Genomic DNA, 16,886 nt, shown 5'->3' on the forward strand with positions numbered 1-16,886 from the left:
CCTCTTAGTATTGATTTCGTTTTAATTAACTGCATCTTTATTTACAATAGAGTTGTTTTCCCTAGTATATTATTTCCTTAGTATAGTAAGTTATTAAAATTGCAGTATACATTATACTTTGTATGTTATCAAAGAAATTTGTTTTTATTGGAGCCAATTCAATATTTATAATGAATATTAATAAGGAGCAATTTCGCCTAAAGCGTTTTTGGTTTCGAGTTAATTAATGTCTACCTACATTTTCCTCAATCTAGATGTTTATTTTAAGCCCGTTCTAATTCTTTGGCGAACGAGCGCCCTCAAAGGGTTGGAATGAGAGATCAAAACCCCTAAAGCTATTGCTTTCGCTCTTCTTGGCATAGCGTTTTTGATTCGTCAATCGGAAATCTCAGACCGTAACTTGGTCACATTAAATTCAATGAATATCTTGTGTAGACTTCGTCAGCATTGTTAGTTATTTGATAATACTGTCTCTCAACTTTAATTTATTGTGGTATTTAGAAATCTAAAGTTTTATTTGTTTCGTGTTTTAAATTTTACTTATTTACTCCATGCCCAATGTCTATCTGCATCATATTTTTCCTTACTGCACTAAATCAATTGAGCAATCAAATTTTAATAGTATCTATCAATAACGATACAGTTTTACATTTATTCAAACTTTATTAACCAAATTGTTGTTGCAAAAGGCAGAATTGATGCTAAAATTATTTCCATCAATCTACTTTATAGTCTAATAGATCTATTCATAATCTTAAAGAGAGAATTCATGAAACTATAAAAATAAACAAGCAAAGTCTAGTCAGATTCCACAAACGCGTATTGTTTTGTGTGTCAGCTTCATTCAACCAAAACGATTATGGGACACACAACGAATGAATCACGATTGTTACGCAATATATGGTGTGCGGGCGTCATGACCTTCGTAACTACAGACATTAACACATGCGGACTAACATGTACGGTTATGGTTGCTTGTTCGTTGACCACTTATGATTGTGGGATTTGGATTGATTGAACTGTCTGTAATATTCAAGTTTTCAAGTGGCTTTCACTAACAAAACTACATTACCGAAGAGTTTATTATAATATTTTTAACTTAGGGATAATTATCAGTCTTCTTCATAAACGTTGTTACACAATAAGTTTTTAACTTTTATTGTTGTCAGAGAGATCTTTTTGCATACAATGTGTGACAAAAAATCATGTACATGCAGTAAACCGTTGAGGAGTTCCGACGTCTGGAGCCGTTCCTGACACGCCATGAGGTCATGCTTATCATAATAATGAATTGTCATCCAAACTAAACATGTGTGGTGTACAGAATTTCAGTTCTATCAGTTTAAGAAACCTGCTTCAAAATTGAGTTGCAAGATTCCACCCGAGACATAGTGACAAGCTTTTCTTTAACTTGCAAAGTATCTAACATAGCAGCAGTTAAATCAAAGCATATTAAAAATATATATAATCCGAGTGATAGGTCTAGAATATTTACATAGTTCTACATTTGTCTACATGTGCATTTGCAGTGTCTTTGGAGACATTTGCGTTAATAATGCATACGATAAATCATATAACTATTCCAGCTTCATTATCTAAATATAGATATAATTTCTTTGCGATATAAAACATTGAGATTGCCTACATGGCAATCTCAATGAGACGAGTCTTATGGGAAACACATAAACAATGAGTAATCGTAACGGAAATATAGTGAAGCGACCTTCGCTAGTGAATCAGCACTAGTTAGACCAACCCACACCATAAAAGGATCTTGCTGCTTGCCTACATACTCTAGTACAGTGAACATAAATTGTATGATAGTCGTTTCTTATGATATAACCACTCGTTGAAACTAACTAATGAATGGTTATATTTGGTACCGAAAATATAAGTAACTAATATATTTTGGTATCTTAAAAATATTGATGAAAAACATAATTTTAGACAAGCCCATGGACCAAGACACACTCAACCTATGTTGGGCTTAGACACTGCTCGACATTGCTAAAAAATGTTCCTGGGTTTCATTGATTAACAGTTTTTTAAATAATTTATAGGCAACGTAGGCGTGACGCCAAAGATAAAATTGAAAATTTAGTGAATAAAAATCCGATTAATCCGGGGACGAAAGCTGTCGTCGGTGGTCGTAAGCATAATGAGGTCATTTGGCGAGTGATTTATCTTTTAATAACGTGAAGTGCTGAAAATGAGGCAGAGAATCTTCGCGGCGCATCGATACAAGTGCAAGGAAATTATCTAAGCAATCCGTCAGTAAAGCCGTCAGTAATTTAAGAAAATTTATGTATAATTTACCCTATGATTAGACGAAGTATGACGTTTTGGGATTTTGGTATTGACTCTAACATTCTTTCATTCAGTTAATGTATTGAAAAAGAAGGAGTTTCTTCATCTGGGTTTCCTTCCTGAATTTGAAAGTGTCGGATACGTTGGTACGCAAAATTCTTACTGTTATTATATTGATTTTAATGAAAGGTTGGGATACAAAAAAATCATGATGTACCTAACTAAACGTACCACGTCCCAGGAAATGTAAACGCATTGATATGTTTTTACACAATATTTTCGAATCAAGAGTATTATTTTTAAATTGATCCGTAGGCATCTTTTAACACCGTCGATTCTGTTTTCCGAATGGTTGCGGGTTCAACGTGCATTATCTGCCGCTTGATTGATAGTCAACTTCCTCTGCTCGCTTGATAGATAATAGTTTGCCCTACTTGGTCTATGCTCTACCGTGGTAAATACCTACGTGTTACAACTTCTGCATTGTTAGCTCCTTGGCTGTAGTATCGTGTTGCTTCTATTCTCGGCATTTGTAACTTTAGATGTTTCCTTCAGATACTCATTACGTTACACGTGTTTTAAATGCATTTGTATTTATTCATCTATTTACGGCAAAAATACATTGAGTAAACAAAACCGAGGATGTGAAATCCTCGGTTTTGTTTACTCAATGTATTTTCTTTATTTCAATTTAACTAAACTTTGCTACTACTTTACATTACACCATACCAATGTATTTATAATATAAATCGTGATTACTTTATATTAAATACGCATCACCGTAGTATTTGATTCGTATCGACATTTTATTAATATTTCTCTATCATATTAATTTTATGAAAAATCTGCCATAGAATCTTAGCACGAGCGTTCAAGTATTACGTAAGCAGAATAATCCCAATCGCATCTATATATACATAAGGGTGCTAATTTATGGTAATTGTGTTGTGGCATGAGGCTCCGAGTCGTGTAAAGATCTCCCTAGTCATTTTAATATTACATGACAGTATGCGGGTGAGTTGAACCATTCGACCGCACAGGAACGTTTTGTAGTGTAGCTCTGCCATGAAGCCTGGCCTTTGTGGGCCCGACCTATTGTCTTCTATTCAAAATACTTTTGTATAGGCGTCTCGTGTTTTTTACAACTTTTTCCTAATTCATACATAATGGTTCAGCAACGCTTAAATTGCGTTGAGCTGGGTGATGCTGACGATGACTCTCAGTTTGTGGAGGTATTGTTCAACACATTGTAAACTACGAGTTACAAAGCTAATAGAAATTAAGAAAATAATTCCGTCATTTTTTAATGTTTTGTGTTCCTGAAATAGCCATTTTGTTAATTATAGTTTTAACTAGTAATACTAGTAGTAATATAAGTTTTTGTCTGTATGTCCTCACAAGATTGAATTCTTATAACAAACCTATAAAGTACTATTTAGACTTTAATATTTACGTAAATATTCCTTTTGTGTAAAATGGTTTTTAGTTGTCTTAAAGACCAAAAGCAGAATTTACAACGTAGTTAAAACGTAAATTGAAAAAATACACAACTGAATTCCGACCATTGCTGTGTATGTCAGTTAGTTTATAAATTTTATCGAATTTATTAACGTTATCGCCCTGCAATATGTAGATAACCTACCGGCACAATTTAGCAATTGGTTATCGAACTGTTTTGCTCTATTTTTCGATCAAAAATTTTCATCGTTTACTTTAACGGACCTATTTCATATTGATATGATATTCAGTTTGATTTTTTTTTATATATAATATAAGTGTATATATAAATTGCAGTTTACAAAACTACATAAGGAATATCGATTCCTTCTTTTATTGCTAAAAAGGGAAATTTTGGTTCAGGTCGACTAAAATATCTTTCTGCTGTCTTCTGAACATGTCACGCATGTTTTTCATCTGAATGAATCTAAAGTATGATATTTGACAACATTCATTAGAGGAAACATCTTTCAAATTAACTAAGTAGATACTTTATCAAACGATATCGTATAAGCTAGAGGCATTTGCTCCATTGTCAATATTTGTATTGGGCAATTAGATTCGCCTTGAGGGCGTAATATCCTTGGCTAATATGTAACATAGTATTGTATCGACTAGGATATCAGTAGCCAAGACCAGTTTCCGATTCAGTGGAGCGTCATGTCCTCGGTAATAATGTTAAGCTATACAAAGGTAAGGGCGCGGCGAACCCAGGGTTGTTGCTTCTAGGACTTTCCAAAATTTATATGTTATTTTATCAACACCAAAATGAATATATTTTGTATGTTTTTGCTTTAAAATCAAAATCAAATCATTTATTCAGAAATAAGGTCTTCACAGGCACTTTTTCACGTCATATTCTAAATTAAATGATGTTTACCAAAGCTACAAACTACTAGCATTTAGATAGCAGTGCTAGCAGTGGAACAAAATGAGAAACCTTCGCCGAGCTGTGGGATACTTAAATAAGCTAAAAAACGCTAAAATACGATACGATTTTCATATACAAGTGTGTGATATAAAATCCGTATTATGTGATATGGATTGTAGTGAAGGCATTGAAGAATTAAGCCCATCTTATTTTGTGGTACAACACACTTAACCATTCATTATCACTATATTGCTATTACTATTGTATTTTTATCCCAAAATAGCGAAACCATGCCAACCCTGAAGTCACTACCCAGGTCCACATCTAAACTTTGACCTTTCTCGGAATCAATAGAGTCACTTTCCTCTCGGCAAGAGGGTGACACCGCATTTGTGCCAGTAATGGCAAGGTCTAATATAAAAAGATTATGATAGTGTACCCTCAGTTCACAAACATAATAAAAGTTATAATGAAGGGAAGGTCTACAAAGTTGACTGCGGAGAATACTTTGATGTCAGAATTTTGAATTTTAAGAAAAGTATGCATTTCCAAATTGTTTCTTGATATGATTTAATTAATACTGTCTATTTTTTATTTTGATATTCATTGGCTATTAAACAAGGTTAATATAGCATCAATAACTGACGTGATGATGAGTCAGACCGTCCGCGCGTCTGTTTATCATCGATTGTTTGGCCTGATTGTTTAACTGCGGTTGACGGCTGGCCCTGACTCCACGATCCCAAGGGAAAGTTTGTTGACACCGTCCCATTAAAATGTTCCCACTGAGCTGAACATGACTCATCTCTTTCTTGGAAGTGATGTAACATCAAAAGTTTCCTTGTAAGAACCCCAACAAATGTTACGTATATTGCGAGATCTAAAACTGTCAGCTGTTCTATATTTAATTACAATTCTAATCGAAATCGTAATGCAACTTGATGATTTGCCAAGCCGATCGTAGAAAATAAACAAAGTAGGTTCAATGAACGACATAATGCACGCATACTTTAGCATCTAAATTTTATCTTTGTGTAAATCAAAATTTAAGTGTTATCATTATCATAGTAAATGAGCTGCTAATTATTGTCATTTATTGATTCAGTTATATTGTTGAAACGGTGAAGTGTTTGGATTTTGTTTCATACGCATGTAAAAATATACATTTATCACTACATATAACAAAGTCGCTCTCCGGGTCCGCCTATTTCTATAATTTGTTGCAGCTTTTGATGCAGTTTTCTTTGTTACTTAGACAATTTGTTCCAGAGGGTTTATACATATGTAAATGTAAATTTGTACGGCTATTACAGAAAATCAATAAACCCATAAATATAGAACATAATTACGAACGTCACATATATTAATATTTACGAGGACATTAACTATCAGAAGTGCAGAGTTGCTTCCTGACAAGGGTAAAATTATTTAATGAAGTACGAATTAAAATATTTTAAGGAAAGATCTTGCTGAATTTATTTTTCGTTGACGTATAATAGGAAAAGGTAAATAAAATGATGAATATGTTTGTGCGTCATAATATGACGCTTTCTAAAATAATGTGTCAGTAGTACTCTGAGTACAACGAACCCTCCGAAGACATTACAAGTTGCTTACGTAATTGTCCAAACAGTTGAGCAACGGGCAATTGAGGCAATAGAGATGGAAACACAGTCAAGTGGGGAAGCATCATTATTAATGTTGCATTAGGGCCATTGGATTTGATGCAATTGTTTTTCAGAGAAATTGTTTCTGTCACGAATGGTAGGTAACTTTGAGAACTCTATTTAAAATTATGTATACTATCTTCTGATCTTCATAAAGCTATGGATAAAGATGAGGTTTCTCGAAATGATCATTAAAATACTCGATTTTTGGATTGTGACAACTGTAATATTGTTTTATTTCTATTTGCAATAAATCTAGGACATTTTGGAGTGGTAAAGTTTAATGTCGTTAATAAATGCTTCTAACTATTAACTCTGATATTACTCATATAAACATATACAACATACGTGCGAAACACTTAAAATTTAACCATTGCATGATTCGATTCTATCATAACTACAACATTACCCCGTCTTAGTCCAACTATGGAATATTATGGTAATAGCATAATCCAATGTAAATTAACGTCCTGGAGCCAAATTCACCATAAGATAAGAACTTGGAGGCCGACGGCAGTTTATGTACGGACATTTGTGGAGAGTTAACCTCTTCTATGCGATTTCGGTCGGTCTCGGCACTAAAATGTGCGGTAGATTTCGTAATGGATTCCGGTGGGTCAGTCCTTCGTCGAGAACTCGAGGCGGAGTTTTTCTCAGATGCGTGAGAGGAATTTGTAAAATTTCCTCAATTGTTTTACCTTTTCTTTCAATCAAATCATGTTTCGCTAAAAGTTATCATACAACTTTCGAGGTATTTATCCATTTATCACGTTAAAATTCACTTCGTGTAACATCTTTCTTCCCAAATGTATGTAAATTAGCCATTCTGACTTGTACCGCTGAAGAAGAAAATGAAACCCCTGTTACATCAGCATTAACAATTTGCGTATAATTTACCTATCTCAAATGGACCTTTTTCTGTCAACTGCTGACTATGGGTTATTTATTTGTCTACGTACATCGTTCGGTTTTACCTTTCGTTGTAACTGTTTACTATCTGTATACTATGGTGTCATAGTTTCGTCTCAAGTCGCCCAAATGCATCTAGCATGATTTGCCTACTATTACAATTAAACTAACTCTGCTAATGAGCACACACTTGTCTAGACTGGTCTTAAAAAATGTCTGCATGCATCAATATTGACGTGCTAGTTGATAATTCGCGTGTTTCGTAGTGTATGTTTACTATGGCGTGTGATGAGGTTATCATTAATCAGCAGATGTAATAGATTTTGCTTTACATCATCATTACAGGAAATGTAAAATAGCTTGTTTGAATACAATAGCCATGTGCAAGTATAATTAATCTACAAATCTATAATGGATTTCGTTGCTTGTTTTATTGTACCATTGAAGAAGTAAAAATGTTGTTTTTATATTTATCCTTATGTCGTAAGCCCCCGACAATAGATATTTAAAGCATAATTTTTGAGATATTTTTCCATTGACGGCATGTAAATATATGTTCGTTACGCTATTGTAAAACAATAATGGGCGATAAATCACAAAGGCAACGATCAGAGCACTTTCCAGCGACGAACACTTTCCCGTAGCGAATAGCGCGGGTCACAAGATCTAGGGAGACGTTGAGAGATGGGTATCGTAAAGCAGGCACTACAAACTTTACAAAGACGCTGAATTTTCAGGGATTTCGCTTTTCAACTGTAGAAGTTAATTCCCTTACTTCTACGGATGTTGCTACGAGTAATTTGATTTACTTCTGCTCCGGGGTAGTTGAGTTACGGTGAAATAAATTACCTTTCGATCGTTGAACATCTGGTTAAATATGTTTAGTATATGAAAATTAGAAATTTTAATTTGGGTTGCAGTTGATTCTTACTTACCTTAGGTACCTAGACGACGTCGAATATATGGGACTGAGGAATATATTTTAAGTTCATTATTTTAATAGTGAATTCCTTATTGTTTCATGTCTTGATTCGATCTTATATTACAATTATTGTTTTTGAACGAACGATTTGTCTTTTGTACTTATTTACATTTAACGAATACCATAAACGTCCAATAAAATGTTGATTTTATCTTCAAACACTATACACGGGAAAAATAGAAACGCTCTGATACATTTTATTATGTTTGAATTCTCATCGGTGCGTATAATAAACGGAGTAGTAAGCTTAGTCATGCGTGTACAAATAACAGTCAATATTTTACAAAATGTTGTCATTTTATTAACTACTATCTTTTGCCCGCGGCTTCTTTCGGCTTATTTCATAGCAAAATCTCAGTAATTTTTTTATCGCGTACTCTGTAAGACTGGTAAACATATATGATTAAAATTCGCCATGTTTTTTGCAATGTGTCCCGTCCTGTTTCCCATTACGTGTCTCCTTCCCATTTCCCGCTCCTACTCACACTCCCGCTTTTTGCAACGCGTGCCGTCCCATTTTCCATGACGTTTTACGTCCCGGTTTTTTATTAACCATAAATGTAAATTAAACATTTTTTGTTTTTAATTATTACTGTTATTTACTACAAAAGTGTGCCAATTTTCAGCTTTTTATCTTGAAAATTGTATTAAGTCCCATACAATCTTTCACCCCCCTTATAAAGGGGTTGAGGGTTAATTTTCAGAAAAATCTGAAACACATATGTTGTAAATAACCAACATCCAAAATTTCAAGTCACTAACTTCAACGGTGTAGAAATTTCATATTTACAGTTTTTCACCCCTTTCACCTCCTTCGGAGTAGAATTTCCAAAAATACTCTCTTATAGCTCGCCTACATGTCAAATTTTAGCTTCCCGCCCAGCACCACCAGTTTCGGGTGTACGTTGTCTGTCAGTCAGTCAGTCAGTCAGTCAGTCACTCAGTAACGGAAGAGTTTTATACTGATATATTTCCAAAACTATATTTTCGTCATCTATATCAGGAACTAACTAAGTATATTCCATGAAGAATTTAAAAAAAAAATCCATTGTACAAATTTGGCCTTTCTTAAATTTTATTATATGTATTGATAAATTAAATAAATGAGGGAAAAATACAGACAGACGTAAATCAAAATAAAGGAAATGAAATGATAATAAAACAATGAATTTCTACAAGATACAGAGTAATTAACACGCATTTTTTTGTTCATTATTATCTGTAATAAAGACAATACTCTTTTATTAATTGTTTCTCGACACGCATCATTCGGATGCGAAATTTGTTTCAAATATATGAATTCGTTGTAATAATTTAGTATATTTGCTTTGGTATATTTGTTTGGTTGTTGCTGAAGGCTAAAAGCAAAGTAATTTTGCAAATAGTCTATTCACTACACATTATTCTGTATGTAAGTATAGAACATAAGCTCTTTTTCCAATGAAAACTCATTCCAATTAGCCATTTCGCTAACATTGATGGCCATTTGTGTACACAGTTTTCTGTTTTAAAGCTGAAGTTGATATTTCACTTCAGATTCATTAATTTCAATCATCCTTATAAGAAAAATACGTTAATTTATGATGTCAGAAATAAAGATTCCTTTTCGCAAAGTGACGACAAATGAGCATTCGCCAAACAACCGTGACCTAAATCGGCGTCCAAGGAAAACGGTGAAATGTCTCGAGCTCCGGGCGTTTTCTCGCCACCCAATTGCCCGCCAAAGGGCGCAGCTCTGCTAATTCTGTTAGCATTCATCTCAACGAACGCGGTGACCTGTGAAAATGCCATGAGAAAAACAAGCCGACTTAACAATTTCTCGAAAGGTTCTTTCTTCAACTAGACTTTCACTCTTATTAACAAAAGGCATGTGTGTTAACGTTAATTGGCTTTAGATATTCATTTTCGTTTAGGCCGGTTGCACTATCTAGCCTAGATCATCGAGGTCGCGTGTATATAGTTAATTCTATGCTTATTGATATTACTTCATTATGAATATAATTACAACGATTAAGCTGTTAATTTATAACGCAATCGACAGATATAAAGGTTATTGAATCGTTTAAAAATAGTAATGCTGGAATTGTTGTTTCATGGCATAGTGTAAAATATTACTACAGAATTCATTATCTTGTTTTATCACTTTTCATTTGCAATTCACTTTTCATTTCAACTGTTCCGTCAAAGTTTACTTCCGATGCTTTATTACTAAGATAAACTTTGACGGTAGAGGTAAAGCCCCGATCATGGAGTCAATTCAAACCGATATTACCGATAAGCTCGTATCGTTGAAAGCAGAGACCGCAGTACCCTCGTCAGGTTGACATCGTACTTAAAATCCTTCTCCTGGCACTGTTTTCCAATAATCCTACAGGCTTTTTCCAACAAATATTAATTTGCTGTCAATTTATCGACACCGAAAATGACGAAACCATATTCACAGAGGAAGCTTTGTTGTCGATACTAATCACGAATTGAGGTTGATTGCATTGCAAGTGTCATGTTCAGGCTTTGACCTGCAGGCCTACCATCATCAGAACGATTCCAATGCAACTCAGTTCAATTTAGGCACCTAAAATAAATCTTATTCATACTAAAAATTAAGTCGATAGTACGAATTTGCGATTCAGTTCAGTTTAGGTCGTAAAGTGGATCGCGTTGAGAGATGATGGTAAGCTCTTGGTCTTTGATTTAACACAATTTTCTTAATGATAAGGTAATCTATGAACAACGTTGATACGCTTCGCAATAAAGCTCAACTACGTACATTTTGGGTTTAATTGGATAATGCCGTGAAAACGATTTCTTTTTATATAGCTTCCTTTGTTTAAATTAATCTTACAATAACTCTCAATCTTGCTAAAAATGGAGCGCTTACGTATCAATTGAAAATTGAAAGTAAAAACAAGAGTCCTACATAAATGTCTGACGTAATGAGGACTGAATCAAGTGTCTTCATTCGTGACGCTTGACGTGTGTCCAACCCTCTTCACATTTTACAATTCGCTGCCTCCACTGAACGAATATTTGGTTTAGGACTTCCTGCATTCGGGTTATCAACCTCAAACATTTTCTCTTTTTATGTAAACCAAATTTTCAAGTACCTAGTCATTTATCAGAAACAAACTTCAGTCTTCGCTGACTAATGAGCTAAGAAAATACCGATACTTTTCGATTTTGAATTCTTTCCTCGTTAAAAGTTGCTAATGACAGTTTTAATGACTTATTTTTGTGTTTCTGCATCCAGTTCTGTTCGCTTAATTCATTCAATTATGTGCTACTCTCTACCTAGCATTGCAAATAACTTATAGTTTTTACGTCCTGTAATAAAACTACGTTGAGATGAGAATGAATCATGCGTTTTTATTATGTGAACACAACCGCAGTACTTGCAAGGTCGTCGGTCATGCGATTCATTTCCGCAACCAAACACTATGTAAAGCATTGCTGATACCACGTCTTCCTTTATTTCAACACTTACAACATCACGTTTTATTTATTCTTATAATGCTACCATTCGTGTCTGCTGACCTTTCCAACAATCTAGGTTGCCTTTTATATATATACTGCAATATTTACTCAGTGCACTGCGTCAACTGCAAACACCTTTGTTCTATGAGACTATAAAACATCTAAGTTATGTGTTGTGACCTCAGGGTAACTAGTTTCTTGGTGGTGTACTTTCATAAGATTTATTCACTAGGCAGTGTTTCATATTTATCGTTTTTGTTTCAAACCAATTACAATATCAGAATCTCAAAAGCGTCTCGTTGTATAAATGGAAAGTACAAATTCTGCCAAAGTACGTGTGATGATTGTTTGTACTCTGACTGCAATAATCGTGTTGACAAAGTCGTTTTGTGGAGTCGATCGAGAGCAAATCTACGTTTTATTACAACAGTAATGCGCCAACGACAAGATAGCTGTGTTGATGAAAACGATTACTCGGTTTTCGAGAAAAGGGCCGGTTACATTACAGATAACGCCCAACGTCACAGATTTGGTGAGTATTCGCAGATTCCCCCCGCAACTTCCTTGTCTCAAATCACAATCGCTCGTTTATTCAACTGAGGAACTCGCATTGATCCTCTGCAGCGATAAAAGTTTCGCTGCCGGAACCGAGCGAACGTGAAAACACGGAAACAATGCATCTATGTAATTGCATCTATATGAAGAACGCAACTGTGTATCGGCATCGGCACGGACGTACGAAGCACATTGTTCTCGGCAACACAATTTATAAGAGGGCCTTATCGCAACCCAAGCGAGCGCACGTGCCCCAAGCTCCTCGACTAATCCCACGATAATCCGACCCGGAAAAACCCAATAACCATTGTTTTGCCACGATATTTACACTGCAATCATAGGATGTTTGCGGGAATTATCGTCCGTGTGAACACAACTCTGTTGTTAATATTTTAATATCGTAATCCGATTTTACGGCTTAGTATGCGGCGGACCGAGTAGCCTGTAAAACCTGTAACTGAAATGAATGGTACGTGGCACAAATAGAAGTAGGTGAACAATTATGTGAGTCGTGTTTTCTCGATAATTAAACTCGTCGGCCGCGGGGCACCGCTTGTCGTAGCACTTTGTCTACGTAAAATAGTGCTTTTCAAATAGTCATTTGAGTGTGCCAGCTGTGTGTGAATGCAGACAAAAGTTAAGCCGAGCTGTTTGTTCCGGATTGTGTTCTGATTTTATCACTGTATTGTACAGTAAACTGCATGTAGTTATCCTACGGACCTTCTTGTAGTAGTAATAAAGGCGAATTTTCAATGAATTTTGGTGTCTTGGATGTGGTGTTAATTGTATATGAAGAGCGCACCGTTCACAGCTGCTTTGCAATTACCAAAATCACGCTTTATAATTATCAAGAATTTTGAGCACAAGCCTGCTTGAGCGCCAGATGGGTTCTTTTCGGATATGTAAAGGAATCCGGAATGTATAATTAATTTTCTCGGAGTGTACACTTAATTTACTCATTTACAATGGAGGATTGGTTAAATTGCTTGAGTATTTTCTTAAAGTTATTGTATAATCTTGAGTATTTTCTTCTTTCTTTCTTCTTTTAATTATCGTGAAATATAATATATTTACAAATAAGTATAAACATAAATTAATGATAGAAATCTCCTTTGGACAAATTAAGGGTTGGTTATTTCATGGTCACATCCAATTTAACTTTCAATCCCAAAGCAGTTGTCACTTCATAACCCGTCTTTAGAGAATAGGGGTGTTGTAAGTGTGCGTGCGAGTGTGGCCATCTTCAAGTTAATATAATATGCAATACATTGTAACGGGCCGTAAGATCTTAGAAGTTCCATCTGCAAGAAATTATTAATAAATTATATCCACTATAGATTATAGTTAAGCAGCATAGTTGGCTTTACGTAGGGAAGACGTAGTTAGTTCCTATTTCCTACTAGTAGACCCCTTCCTTCCCCTTTAGGGGGTCAAGCCCCGTGACACCTGATTCTGTACAAGTATATTCCGAAGGGTTCTACATCCACGTCACGAAGAAAGACTCGCGGCAATATGTGAAACTATTTATTACGATTCTTTTATAGCATGACGAGTGTCGTTGGTGGTTTACCAAAGCGCTCGCGTCATCTGTATAATATTCCCTATTTATATCGATAGGTACCTACCTACCTACATACATTTCTAAGTTTTCATGTATGTTTTTATAAATACTAGAATATTACATACCTATTCGGTATAGCATATTAATAAAATCATTCCCTCATTGGGCCTCATTAGATTATATTCAGGCGGCTTTAAAGGGTTGTATGTTTGTTCAAATAACATACGTAAAATAATTTGCTTGTAATTAAAAATAGGTGGTTATCATACAAATATTATTATTATGTATTCGGTATAGCATATTAATAAACTCATCAAATATTCAGACAGCTTTACAGGGTCGTATTTTTGTTCAATTTTGCACAGCCATTAACCACAAAGTCACCCGTTTTATGTGCAAATGGGATTTCGCATAGTTCCCCTACGTACATAGATATACAACCTACCTCAATTCATTACAAATTCGTCGCTATTACCGCTGCATGAGGTCTAGGCTGAGTAACTTGACATGCAGTCGACTGTACCCCTGGGGTTTTGTCTGTCAATTACACAAGTATATTCCGTACGTCGCTCCTAACCAAATACAATTATACAATGTGTTGATTATGCGTTTCATTTACATTCGTTGCGAGTTAAAATTACATGTGCGATCTGCGCTCCCGTAATATTGCGACCTACTTACATAAAATCAGTGCTCCCGTTCAAATTTATTGGTTTAACGCGAATTTCCGATGACTACAATAATATAATATTGTTGTTATAACGATGTTATTTAGAGCATAGATAGAAAATCCATTACTCGTCGAGCGTGATGTTCATGTCTACACCTTAAGTAAAATAGTTTATTTATTCAGCAACTGAACTGTCAATTGTGTAAATTTCTATAAAAATAAATTGAAAGCAGTTTGCATTGTCTAAGCAGCCATGAAATGTATGAGTGCAAGTCACGCAAGCGGTCCACGATTTGTCCTTGTATCAATCGTATTTTAGTGACAAATAAACTATCACTAATTGCATTTTGTAAGCGGAAGTAGAAATAGCGCCCGAATACTTAGGGAGTTCTAAGTTTAACCATTAAAATCCTTATGATTAGTAATTAAGGATATTGTAGCGAGTTCAGCTGCCTTTATTTTACCAGTTGGTCTTGTGAATCACAGGTACCTAATGTGAATTAGTTGTAAGCTTAGTATTGAACAAAGAAATAAAATCCAAAGTTCAAATTGACCTCAAGTTCTAGATCTAGTTCGTCTTTAACCACTTAATATGACGCGGAGCAAGCACCTTCAAATCGGGTACAATACGGGGTGGCATCATTACTGATTTTCATCATAATTTTGTGTGGCGGGTAAAGTCCACCCTACGCAAAATCATTTTAAATTCGACCTTATTATCCTCGCGTATGGTTCCATATCCATATAATCCAGAGTAACTCGAAAAGTTGTTGACTGTAAAGAGTAATAACATACGTTTTATTGTTACAGCCACAAAAGACGAGCCGGACGGTGACAACGGCGAGTGCCGGGGCCGGCAACAGAACGGCGGCGGCCGCGGCAAGCTGTCTTACAACGGGTACTCGGAGGAGTGCCTCGACCGGCTCGAGCCCAACGGCAACATCCCGCACGATAAGGAGCCCCATTATGGTTCGTAATCTTCAACCATTGTCCACCAACTATTCAGCGTAGGTCTCCTCCTCGTGTGACATGAGGAGACGTAAAGAGAAAGACCTGGATGAAGAGTTTCATCCAAGTCTTTCTCATTGCATAGTTTATGTCATCCGCCCATCTAGTTATTGACTTTCCTACTCTTCTGTGACCTTACACTTTATGGTTTGTAACTGTTGGTAATGTTAATTTAACTGGAACTGGATAGGACACCGTAGAAGTGATGATCAGGTGCTGTATGTAAAGATGTATCGGACGACTACCAACGAGATGGATCATATCATCAAAGTAGCAGATCTTACGTGGATAGGATGAGTACTGTAGAAACAGGTGGCGTACAATCAGAGGTGCTATGGAAAATTCTGAGATGATGACAATATTGATAATACTTTAAAGACATAAATCACGCTGCTAATGTCACAGGTTTATATTAGTGTATCGAAATCTGTGAATGCCTTCTTGTATAGGTTCAACAAGTAAAGGAAAAACCAAAGAAGTGTCAATAACTACCACGTAAAAATAGCATTGATGACATTCACAAAGAAAGCTAAGCCAACAACAATGTTTTGACAAGGATCAAGAATAGCATTTAATAGCAAAGAGTTGAAGAAAAGATATTTAATTTACTTAACACGAACTATATCGCGCATGTTTAGTTTCTGCAGATGATGTGAATAACCCAAGTAAGAAATGAAACTTGGCTAAGCGCTGGTTAACGTTTAATCTTAAGATTAAGACGAACCTCAGCTGACCGTTTAAAATCTCTGAAGCATGTCGAACGGCAAGAAAGAAACCGGTAAGCGCTCACTCACCCATGATTTGATCGCACGCGACATATACATACATACACCACGGAAAACCGGTTTATGTAAGTTTCGTTATTTTCATTAATGAGGATTTGAAAACCAGGACTAGTCTATACTGTAAAGCGTGGGGTCCAAGTCCAAGGTCATAAGCCAAAGATTAGACCGCAGTCAGGTGTAAAATTCAAATGAGAATAATTTGAGTTGTCAGTATCTCACAATATGGTGCAAGAAAAAATCGATACAACTCGCATTTTGTGCGGTTCCCTCCCAGACACCTCCCTTGTGTGGGATTTTGGAGTTATACGTTCGTATAAAATAATTTTGTCACAGGCTATGCGATCCTATAAAATATATTTTTATGTTACTACTTTTTACATTAACTAGCGATCCGCCCTGTCATCGCACGGGTGCAATATTATGCATGTTATATACATATAAAACTTACCTACCTGTATCATTCTATCCATTTACGTAACTCGTATTCTCAACGAACATTTTTAAATACAATTTATATCGCTGTCTATCTATGTCTATATATGCTTAGGTATATAGACATAGATAGACAGCGGGAAGTGAACTTGTTTTTTCTATGTAATGATA

The 16,886-nt window shown here is 35.4% G+C and overlaps 1 protein-coding gene across 3 annotated transcripts in view; it reads left to right on the forward strand.

Annotated features, from left to right (window-relative positions):
- The window catches only part of Eip63E (Ecdysone-induced protein 63E), a 66,056-nt gene that overhangs the window by 24,199 nt on the left and 24,971 nt on the right, over positions 1 to 16,886 (forward strand). For all 3 annotated transcript variants that reach the window (XM_053750910.2, XM_053750912.2, XM_053750911.2), the window contains exon 3: positions 15,301 to 15,459. In XM_053750910.2, the coding sequence (XP_053606885.1) occupies positions 15,301 to 15,459 (159 nt within the window). The remainder of the gene's footprint in view (positions 1 to 15,300; positions 15,460 to 16,886) is intronic.

The sequence above is a fragment of the Plodia interpunctella genome, chromosome 10, assembly GCF_027563975.2.
Source record: "Plodia interpunctella isolate USDA-ARS_2022_Savannah chromosome 10, ilPloInte3.2, whole genome shotgun sequence".
Classification (NCBI taxonomy): domain Eukaryota; kingdom Metazoa; phylum Arthropoda; class Insecta; order Lepidoptera; family Pyralidae; genus Plodia; species Plodia interpunctella.